The sequence below is a fragment of the Lasiodiplodia theobromae genome, assembly GCF_012971845.1.
Source record: "Lasiodiplodia theobromae strain AM2As chromosome Unknown scaffold_32, whole genome shotgun sequence".
Lineage (NCBI taxonomy): Eukaryota > Fungi > Ascomycota > Dothideomycetes > Botryosphaeriales > Botryosphaeriaceae > Lasiodiplodia > Lasiodiplodia theobromae.
The window spans coordinates 229,900-240,540 of NW_023336511.1; the positions used below are offsets into that span (position 1 = coordinate 229,900).

At 55.7% G+C, this 10,641-nt stretch overlaps 3 protein-coding genes across 3 annotated transcripts; 1 reads left to right on the plus strand and 2 right to left on the minus strand.

Annotated features, from left to right (window-relative positions):
* Positions 1-402: 402 nt before the first annotated feature.
* Positions 403-2,878, minus strand: LTHEOB_9543 (Actin cortical patch SUR7; the record flags this gene model as incomplete). Its single annotated transcript, XM_035519142.1, has 5 exons — positions 403-1,267; positions 1,315-1,556; positions 1,706-1,854; positions 2,081-2,629; positions 2,689-2,878. 5 exons carry the CDS (start codon positions 2,876-2,878, stop codon positions 403-405), a joined length of 1,995 nt encoding a protein of 664 aa, XP_035368770.1.
* A 2,005-nt stretch (positions 2,879-4,883) lies between these two features.
* LTHEOB_9544 (40s ribosomal protein s4) lies at positions 4,884-6,096 on the minus strand (the record flags this gene model as incomplete). The annotated part of the gene is made up of 4 exons (XM_035519143.1): positions 4,884-4,940; positions 4,997-5,291; positions 5,384-5,806; positions 6,083-6,096. The coding sequence occupies 4 exons, from the start codon at positions 6,094-6,096 to the stop codon at positions 4,884-4,886; spliced, it is 789 nt and encodes a 262-aa protein (XP_035368771.1).
* Positions 6,097-6,921: 825 nt separating this feature from the next.
* On the plus strand, positions 6,922-9,981 carry LTHEOB_9545 (Kinesin k39; the record flags this gene model as incomplete). The annotated part of the gene is made up of 4 exons (XM_035519144.1): positions 6,922-7,585; positions 8,246-9,099; positions 9,151-9,391; positions 9,443-9,981. 4 exons carry the CDS (start codon positions 6,922-6,924, stop codon positions 9,979-9,981), a joined length of 2,298 nt encoding a protein of 765 aa, XP_035368772.1.
* Positions 9,982-10,641: the final 660 nt, after the last annotated feature.

Sequence of the window (10,641 nt, forward strand, 5' to 3'; positions counted from 1 at the left end):
CGGACGGTGGTGTGAGAGAAAGAAAAGAGATGCAACCAGGCCTCACAAAAGGGTTAACAGAAGACGCAAGCGTCAATAAAAGCTGTGTACGCAATAGGATGCAAGGAATGTGCAGAAGAGAAACATGGTATAGGAGTGGGGGAATAATGCGGTCTTGTGCACACTGACGAGCCACCTCAACAAAATTCCATTCAAAAGCCCAGAAAAAGAGAACGATGTGGTATATGAGGTCGTGAAGCCGTCGCCCAGTGTGATGTCAACCGAGAAAGAGAGGAAGGTATAGAAAATCAAGTCCAGTCCAGCCCATTATTGAGGGGATTACTCGCTGGAACGAACGGTGTGAAAGAGCTGGTCGACGAATGATCATGGCACCAAATAGCCAGCGGCAATGGATTGAGCCATTTATAATCCGGGTGCTCCGGGATATCTGCCTCCGGCCGCACTTCCCATTCCCACAGGTGTTGCTGCGGGAGGACCTCTGCCCGGACCACCAAAGCCACCTCGGCCTCTAGGGCCAATATTCCTGCCTCGACCAGGCGCGGCAACGCCGGGTATGCTGAAATCAGGGTTGGCCTCTAGAACAACGTCCTCCTGACGTGGGCGTGGCGGTCCACGCTGGGGCTGGTAGCCATATGAAGGACCACGACCCATGGGCATTTCACCTGGACCAGGGCGCCACATCGGGTTGATGCCGCGCTGCGAGATCGAAGTGAAATGCGAAGTGTCAGATGCAGCGCCCGGGGAACGGGGCCCCTCATAATCTTCCGGGAATTCGTTGTAAGGAACCATTTGAGGGCCGTTGTCGTCTGGAATATTGCTGTGTGCGTACTGATCGCTAGGAAGAGGTGCTACTTGGCTGGGCGAGCTACTTTCGGTGCGAGGGGTGGCAGTCCTGTTCACGCCAAATCCTGGCATGAGCGCGGCGGGAATCGCGTTGGTTTCCTGTTCCATGCTTGCTGGCGGCTCTGGGTTGGCAAAACGCGGGTCAACGTCCTCCACGTAGTTATCACCACCGGAGTTCATCCTGTTGTGGCCGGGCTGCGAAACAGAGCCCATAGGCTGCGGGCTGACCACCCGACGAGGAGGTGACTTGGTGAGTCCTGCGGGAAGATCAACTGGCTCCTTATAGCTGACGGGCGATGCTGCAATGGGAGAAAGAGCTCGAGCCCTCTGCGACGGCACACTATCGTCTGATGGCCCAGTTTGAAGGGGAGGTGGTGCTGGGGCATGGTTTACCCAGTTCTGACGGGGTGGCTCGTAGTCGTTTCTAGGATCGTTAGTGATATTGAGTATGATCCAAGGGAACACGCTTACTGCTGTGAGGGCTGAGAGTAATCGCTTGTCGGGCTCAAAGGACTGGGTTGACGCTGGGGAGCTGCGTGGGGGCTCAGACCTTGCTGAAGCCCGATCATGCCTTGAAGGTCGTTGTCACTGTCCCTGAGGCCGTAGTTGTTCATGCCATTCTGAGGAGTACCGGTCCGGTGGTCCATTTCTATTGCTTGACCAACAGGGTTGTTCGGCTCGGGCAGTACTCCCAGATTGTCATCGTACGAACCCTGGGGAGGACCACGTCCTTGCGGCATGGGGCCTCCGTAGTATCCATTGTTGTAACCGGGAGGAGGCCCACGATTAGGCCCCATCGGTCCACCTCCCATACCCATTCCCATACCCATTGGGCCCGGACCGGGAGGGCCCATGCCCCTACCAGGTCCATAACCAGGTGGAGGACCACCACGGCCACGCATGCCTGGTGGGCCACCGCGGCCTCTCGGGCCAAAGCCTCCGCGTCCACGAGGTGGGAGCCCACCTCTCCCTCTGCCGGGCGCACCGTAGAAGGGCGGGGGGCCTCCAGACCTGTCAGATCCCACAGTTCCGTCAGAATTCTGGTGTCGCAGAGGCTGGCCATTCGGTGGGATCGGGTTTCCATATTGGTCTCTTGGTGGACCGCGTCCGCGGCCCTGCCCACCTGGCGGCACAGGAGGTCTTTCTCCGTAGTATCTTCCTGGACCCTCTGTAGGGCCATCTGTAGTCGAGCTCTTAATAGAAGGCGTTTGTGTCAAAGGCACTCTATCATCCATACTCTGCTTCTGCAACTCAAAAGTAGCAAACTCAGGACCCTTGCCGTCCGGTGAGACAGGGGAGCCTGAAGGCATTGGAGGTGGAGATTCGGCGCGAGGCAAAGAAGGGTCCTCCATAACTGGTGCAGGTCCACGGTTCGCATAGTAGTTTTGTCCATTCATCTCGGCGTTCTCGGCAATCCTCTTCTTCCTAGCCTTCCTGCTCACAAGCGTGCGCCTCATTGCGCAAGTCACGACGGCACTCACGGCAATGACAACAGTCGCAGCCAGAACGATCCATCCTCCCCATGCCACATGCGGAACGAATAGCAGGATGTCCACGAGGAAGGCCAGCAAGGATACCAACAGGGTTGGGAAGATGAGGACCAGGAGGATCATTAGATAACGAGGCGAGTGCGAGGGCGCATGGAAGTGCGCGGCGAAGGCGAGAGCAAAGCACACGAGCGCCAGGAAGGCAGCAACGGGGTGCACGATTAGGATTGCGGACAGAGTATGGCGCGCACCGGAGGGAAGGTCGAAGTCGGCGTTACTATCCGAGAAGCGACCGTCATCTGCAAGGCCGGGTCAGTAATTGCTCTGCGAAAGTAGGCGAAGAAAGATGTGCTCGTACCGGTGGTGTAGCCAATTCCCATGCTACTGCAGGAGTCGCCCTCGCAATAGCCGAAAACGCCATAGGTGACGCCATCGAATTCAGCAAGCGGAATGGCCTTGATGATGGGGGTGGATATGGTGCTGAGGAGCAACAAGGCGAATGCAGCCAAGAAGAGAATGGACAGTGGCGTCGCCGGGCGGAGGAGCATGGTTGCTGCGAAGGGTCAAGGCCGCTCTGCCGGTTCGCTGGGCGCGAGGCAGAGGGCTTCGAGGTCGGACCGCGCGATGAGGACGGCAACTTGAGACTAGCTCTGAGGTCGGGTCGGTTCGAGGAAACAAGAAAAAAAAGGCGGGATGGTCGAAGGGGAAGGGCTCCGACAGCAACGTCGGTCGAGGCGCGCAGTTCGAGAAGTTGCTGTGATGCGGTCGCGCGGCGGGTGGCAGACGGTCCGGTGCACGCACGACGGAGGAGCGAAAGGTGAGACACAGACGCGACAAACGGCGGGTTTAGTTGGAGGCGCGGGCGTCGGGACGCGCGATCATCGCAGAGCTATGCGAGACGGGCGGGCGAGAATGGAGAGTCAACGAGCGTGGGCGAGTGAGCGACGGATGGTGGTAGCGAGCTGCCTCGTGGTGGCAGTGCCAAAGGTGGGAAAGTTGGCAGGCGGTCTGGCGCGGGATTGGTGCAGCCCAGCCTGCGGGAGCGGGGAGAAGCAGAAAGGAACGAAAGAGCGGATGCAGCAGCAGCAGACCTGGGAATTGCCCAGTAGTCTTGTTGCCCTAATGCACAGCACCGCCGGCGTGCCTGATGACTGATGCTGCTGGGCGGATCGCCTGTGAGGCAAATCAACCTCCGCGCGACCCACGCTCCGCGCGCACCCACCACAGCGTTGCCAAGGTCTGAGCATCCAAATCAAACTGCCGTCACTGCAGCCACGGCTTTCTCCCACAGCGCCCTCTCGCACAACCGCCCAGCGGCGCGCCGGCTCAACACGCGGCTCAAAGTCTCACACACCCTAACCGCGGCCCCATCGCGGCGCGTATGGCGTCGCGCACAGCCGGGGTACCTCGCCCGTCCCCTGCAATCTGAGAAACACCCGAGATTTGCTGCCCGCCGTAGGCATGGCGCGCATGGACCTACCGCGCTGCACTGCGCGTCTGGATCTCTGTCCGCCCGGCGACCCCTTTCTGCTGCCTCATGTGCCTGCGGTTCCAGCAGTCCATCGTCATGATTCTCGGAAATAATTAAAATTCGACCAACCGTGGTGCATCCTGCTCCCCCAACGCACTTCACTGCTGTCGGCAGTGGGACCGAGAGGCTAGGCCGCCATCGCCCGTGTCAGACGCTCCAGGTGGCTCACGCCTCGTGCTCGCTCTCGCGCTGGTCAAAAAAGCTTGACGCCTTCGATATTGGCCTCCGCGCCACAGCATTGGATAGCCAATCCTGCGGGTTCAAGGTTGTCAACCGCCATCCAGACGGCCGCTGCCGGACGCCTTCGAGCGGAAGACCTGCCTATTGCGATGCACCAGCATGACCGACTTCATAGCACCCCCGGCACCAAATATCACCTGCACCAGATTGCGTGCTGCACAGGTATCCCATCCGTGGCCTATAATCGGCTAGCCAGCAGCGAGCTTCGCCGAGACCACCACTGTGCCGTCTTGAGCACCTCTGACGCGTCCCTCGTCAACTTGAATGTTTTAAACCGCGCCAGCGAGCGCAATGCGTCTTGAGAAAACAGCTGCCCCATTGTTGCGCTGTGTCCAATTTTGCCTTTCACGCTACCGCATCTTCCACCGCCTGACCATCTTCATCTGTGCTGAATCATGACGCAGAGTTACTTATGATCTCTGGGTCGGCGATTCCCCTTTGGGCCACCCGCAGCTTACGGGACAGCTTTAAACGGCCAGTATGATGCAGATGCGCGTCTGGCAGGAGCGATCAGAGCGGCCCAGCGGACGTGTCGTCCGGCTCACGTGGTTGTTCGACTTGTGTTTCGCGTACGAACGACGATCTCAATTGGTAAAACATGCATTGGTATCAGAACTTTTCTCCATTTTGTGGACCGCTGTCTTTCTTTATTGGCGGTCCGATCCGTAGACCGGAGACTGTTTGCTACGCCATCGTGAAGAAGAATCGTATCCGAGACTCCGACCTTCAACCTACCATCCTTTTCATCCCCAGTCGTGAAACCCTCGCGCTTGGCGAATCGCTTACTGGCGAGCCAGAGCGTAGGCACGGCGGCGGTCACGCTCCTCAGCAATGGAGAGCTAGTGTATAGATTAGCAAATGCTTGTGGGTATCGTTCAGGATCTTTTAAGCGTACCTTGACACCCTTGCCCTTGGGCAGGCTGATCCAGGGCTTCTCACGACCAATGATGAAAACGTTGCTCTCACGCGTAGCGAACTCGTTGTCAACCGCGTCCTTGATGTGGACGATGTTGAAACCACCGTCGTGGCGCTCACGGTGGGTGATGACACCAACACGACCCATGTTACGACCACCAGTGACCATGGCAATGACACCAGTGTCGAACTTGATGAAGTCGGCGATCTTGCCGGTGGCAAGGTCAATCTTGACGGTGTCGTTGACCTTGATGAGCGGGTCAGGGTAGCGGATGCTGCATCACACCTTGTCAGTGTACAAATCTAACGGGACTCACCAGACATCGCCCAAACTTGGTCCAACGTCTGATGGATGCGGAGCACTCACGTTCTCGCATCGTGCGTAACCAAGAAGGGGATACCGCCCTTGCCGAGCTGGACGCGCTTGACCTTGCCAAGCTTGTACTCAGCCTCCTCCGCGGTGATGCGGTGGACAGTGAAGCGGCCCTTGGTGTCGTAGACAAGGCGGAAGTTCTCGCCAGTCTTCTCGATGGTGATGACGTCCATGAAGCCGGCGGGGTAGGTGACGTCGGTGCGGACCTTGCCGTCGACCTTGATGAGGCGCTGCATCATGATGGCCTTGGTCTCACGGCCGTTCAGGGCGTACTTCAAACGGTTACGGATGAAGACGATGAGAGGCATGCAGTCGCGGAGCTTGTGGGGACCGGGCGACGCCTTGGGAGCATAGGTACCGGACAGCTTGTCCAGGAGCCAGTGCGAGGGCGCGCTGAGGCGCTGCTGGTGCTTCTTACTGTGGGAGCAAACATGTTAGAACTTTCTGCGTCGGGGCGCTTGCGAGAATCAACTCCGCCGGTCCGCTCAGTCCTGCCTCCGCTCAAGAACGCGATATAGTTGTCGTTTCCGAGGGTGGGGCGTCGGTTTGCTGCCACTTGAAATTGCATACGCTCCAGGTGCGGGATTGGCGATGTCGCAAATTTCAAAGTCGTGGTCGCGTTCCGAATAATCGAGCAGGAGGCAGGCGCAGCGGCGAAGGCGTAGATCGGAAGCGTCGTGGGTGCTGACTTACGGTCCACGGCCCATTTTTGCGGTTTAAAAATCGCGGATGGTAAGAAGAGGAGGTTGTCGTCGGTCGTCGTCGTAGGACGGAAACTTCGAGGCACGAAAAGCGAAGTTGATTTTCGCTTGTTCGTGCGCTGACTAAGTTGGCGTGCCGACAATCCACCGGCCAGTGCCCGGAACCCCGAAACCCCATGCGGGCCTCTGGCCTGAGGCAGCACTTATCGCCGCGGATCGCCGGTTGCCTCTGGTAACGCCCGGCGAGTGGACAACGCGGCCAGAAATCCGCCGCAAGCTCACCCGTTCTCCCCGCCATCGGCTTCTCCTGCATCCCACTGTCGCCGCCCTGCGTAGACCGCATTCCGACTCATCATGGGCCTCCAGGCGACTTTAACGGCCGAGGTCGAGCGGGTCGTATCTGCACCTTACACTGTCTGTCTGAAGGTACACATCCATGCACACCTAAGCGCCCGTTCGCTCATGCATCCCCTGCATACAACCGGTGATGATTAATGCGGGATACCACAGAGATTACATGACATTCTCATCGAGTGCGACATTTCAATTGTGCAAGCATGGGCGGACGCATCCTCATGTCAGCTCGCGCCTCTAGCAAGATGCATAAGAAAAGCCTTCGATACATGGGACTACACGCTTGCGATCTTTGAACGGCTTGGTAAATCCCATACTTTTCTCCTTGTGCGATCCCCATCCTAACTTCCTTATCCAGCGCTGGCTCGCCCCTTCAGAGATGCATTCCTAGAGCAATACCCGTCTATGCTGGATGCCTTTCTTCAGAAAGCTATCGCCCCCGAGGGGCCTTCTGCCGCTACTCGGACCTGCGTCTCCATGCTAGCAGAACCGCTCCCACAGTCTATACCGCTTCCGTTCACGGCCCAAGAGTTCTTCATGAGACTGTTTGACGAAGCTGTTAAGTTCACCGATGAGCATCATGTGAGCATAATTCACAGGCTGCTGAATGGAGCTTGCCGGGATCTGCTAGGAATCCTTCCCGGGGATCGAGTCCAATACATCGAAACGAAGGCCTACGAGTTGCTGAAGAACTGCACTGCGAATCCAAATGAAGGAGCCACCGAAGACCGACACCGGTTTCAAATCTTGTGTCTAGGCTTGATGGGTATCCTACTTCCAACATGCGAGTCTCAGCTCAACGAGGCTGTTTCGATGGACATGGTCAATGATGGTGGTCCATCAGCTGCTCCGCAGCGAGTCAACCCGGTGAAGCACCTCGAAGAGATCCCTAGGATGTTCCAAACGAAAGCAGCACGTGCGACCTTGCGCTTCACAGTCACCTTAGCCATCAGCATCCTTAGCACACTCGCGGGCGACCTAGATGATGAAATGGCTCGATATCTCGGAATCATTTCCAAAATATTGTCCATTATGCCATCTGACGCCAGACAGAAGTTTCTCGATGACGATTCTAGGTTTGTCAGCAAGCTTATTGAGAAAGTTCACAAGGCTGGAAGTCACCCCGGCGTACAACTTCAAGGTCTGCTCTCCATCGCGCTTCTCCATGAGGGTCGTACTCTGCCAGGGCCAGTAGTCTCTGCATATACAAAGGCTCTTCTTGCGGCTCGGCATCTGCCTGGAAACTGCCGTGCCTTCGCTGATGCGGCAAGAGTTTCTCTTCCGCTTTTCGCTGCGCAATTGGACGAAGAATTTTTGAGGGATTTCATGTGCTGCTCCATCGACACCGCTGGAACGGCAACATCGCGTATCTGCGAGCTACAATGGCTGCGTCTGCTTGGTAAACAGCTAGGAGATGTTGCTCAGGAGACGCCAATCGTTCGACGCTACATTCTTTTGACGTTATCATCGGACCGCTTTCAAAGTCACTTGCAGAAGCTACTGTCCCTATCTACTGCTGCAATGGAGGGTCCCGGAGATGAGGAGGGGTCGTGTAGATGTCGTACTTTAGCATCTTCCACGGCGTTGGGTTTGGAAACGTGCTCTCTCCTTCTTCGAACAGCCATCATGGCGCAAACTGATGAGATTGGCATGCATACTCGAGTTGGACTTGATCTCCTACAGAAGCAGCAGGATTTGGCTTCACTTAGAACGCCGGCCTGTGAATATGCAAGACCAGATCAGGAACATACGCCCCCACTTTCCATACTACAGGAAAGATGCACACCTCACTCGCAGTCAGATAGCCGTGATTGGAGACGGCGCCTTGCAAGAGAGCTCGAGATCCAGGAAAGGCATCGGTTCGATTTTATCGAGCGAAGGATGGGCGAAGTATGTCGGGACCTGGAGGCGAGGTGCGAGCAGGTTGAAGAACCCCTTCGTTTGGAACAACAGAGGGTTCAGGAGCTGGAGGAAGAGCTGCGGATGCTGAAGGAGCAACACGCTGAGCTCGCTGCTCATGCTTCGAATCTGGAAAGCCGTGAAGTCGACCGCGAATTCTTCATTCAGGGACTTGAAGCCGAGAAGGCTCAAGCTGAACAAGATTTTCAAAACGCTATCAATGTCAACGATGACCTCACGAACAGAGCGGAAGACCTTCAGCAGAAGCTCGATGATGCAAATCAGACTGCAGAGAGGACTTTGGCTTCCGCACGTCAAGACTATGACCGTATGAAGTCGGAATTGCGTGCGCTTTTGACAAAGGAGGAGACCAGGTGTGAGGAGCAAGCGGCAACCTTGGACCAGATGAAAGCCCACATAATTGGCTTGGAAAACGACCTTGATTCTGCTCAAGCGTACATCGAACAGGAGCAGAAGGACAGCGAGGAGCTGAGGGCAAACCTTGATGATGCGCTGCAACACATTGAGGAGCAAAAAACTGCCAAGCTCCAGGCTCAGGCAGAGGTTAGCGATTTGCTCGAGAAAGAGGCAGCATACATCGATCAGCTTCGCCATGCTCAGGCAGCGCTTATCGAATCCCATGGGACTTCTGCAGAATTGAAGACAGAGCTTGACGCCCTGCAGAAGTCCTTGAGTGCCGAGATTGAATCTATGCGTAAACAAGCTGAATTGGACCTACACAGGGTGGTAGAAGAGGTAAGATTCATACAGTCACATTTCAAGCCCGGTGCTCTAACGTGTTCATAGGCATCCAACGAGCGTCAAGCCATGGATTCGCACCTTCAACTGGCGAAAGAAGAAATAGAATGCCTAATAGGCGACAAGGACGGCCTTTCCGCGGAGCTACAGGCCAAAGAAGCCCAGGTTGGAAAATTGCAACGCAAGGTTGAGAAAATGACGGAAGCGCGCGACATTGCAGAGGCAAAATTAGACGAGCTAGAGTCCTGGAGAAACAACATCCTGAGCGTCATGGGCGCCCCGACTGGAGGTACGCTCGGGAAAGCCACAAACTCGCATAGGTATCAGGCCTCCCGTCCAGGACCTGCCTTTCCCCCGAACCTTAACAGGCGCCGGACTTTTGCGGAATCTGAGGGCAACTTAGAAAATGGCATTGACGAGGATCCCGACCGTACTGAAAGCGAACGAACTCAATCACCGCCTGGGACGCAACGCAGTGTCAGCGCCAGTCCGACGCCGAAGCGCGCAAAGGTCCAGCGCCAGCAGCCTTTCAAACCACCGACGCTCAAAACAACCGCATCAACATCAGCGGATGCGAAACGCCGTTCAACGAGGTTATCTCAGAGCCGTAGGGTGTCAACAGCAGCAAGAAAGCCGTTGAGTGACGTCTCTACCGAGCGCGGCAACCAATCACCAATGAGAAAATCCGTCAGCGGAGCCAAGAATGTAAATTTTGAAGCGGTCACACCCCCATGCGACAGGAGTGCTAAGCAAGCATCACAGCTTGGCGGCTCGTTTGATGTTTCGGACTTCTTGGACGGCACGCCGTTTACGCCCTCCGGACGGTGGCAACAACACCTTGAGAATTTTGGAAGCGGTGACACAACTGTGGATGTATGACCGCAATTGATTGTGTAACTTTTGTTTTTTCTTTGGCGTTTGCTGTAAACAAATGGAACTTGGATTATAGTGAGGACCTCACAAGTCCAGGAGCTCAAGGTTCAAGAAATACCGAAGGAACTCACGGTTCACTGTCTAAGAGGAGTAAGGGACACATTCTTTTCTAGCCGATACTTCTTGGCGATAAATTCAAGGCTCGAGAAAGTTGTAAGAGATGCGAATGTGAGAAAAGGCATACGGGCGGTAAGAATGGACGGATACTGGGTACTTAGCAAACTGGAAAGCGGATACCTGCATTGCGCCCAAATGACAACGACAAGCGAAGTCTCCTTTGATATTCCTACCTCTCATTATATCAGTCCTTTTTGTCTTCTCGTCTCTAGCTTGTTCTGAGATACGTTCGTTCTTGCATTTCGTAAAGCTCTTCGTCTTTTTAGAAATTTACCTGCTCGAGTTTCAATACGAGCCAACGCACGTTGCTGCCACATCCGCAACTACGCCATGCAACACCCTGTTGCGTTGGTGAACAATCTCTCTGAAAAAACTCCAGGTATTACCCTCCTCTCCAAGTCTTCCTTCTCGTATCACTTTATCATCCTCTTCGTTGTCATCATCGAGCGAAAATGATGGACCTGTGGACACAGTTGCCGAGAGGTGAGA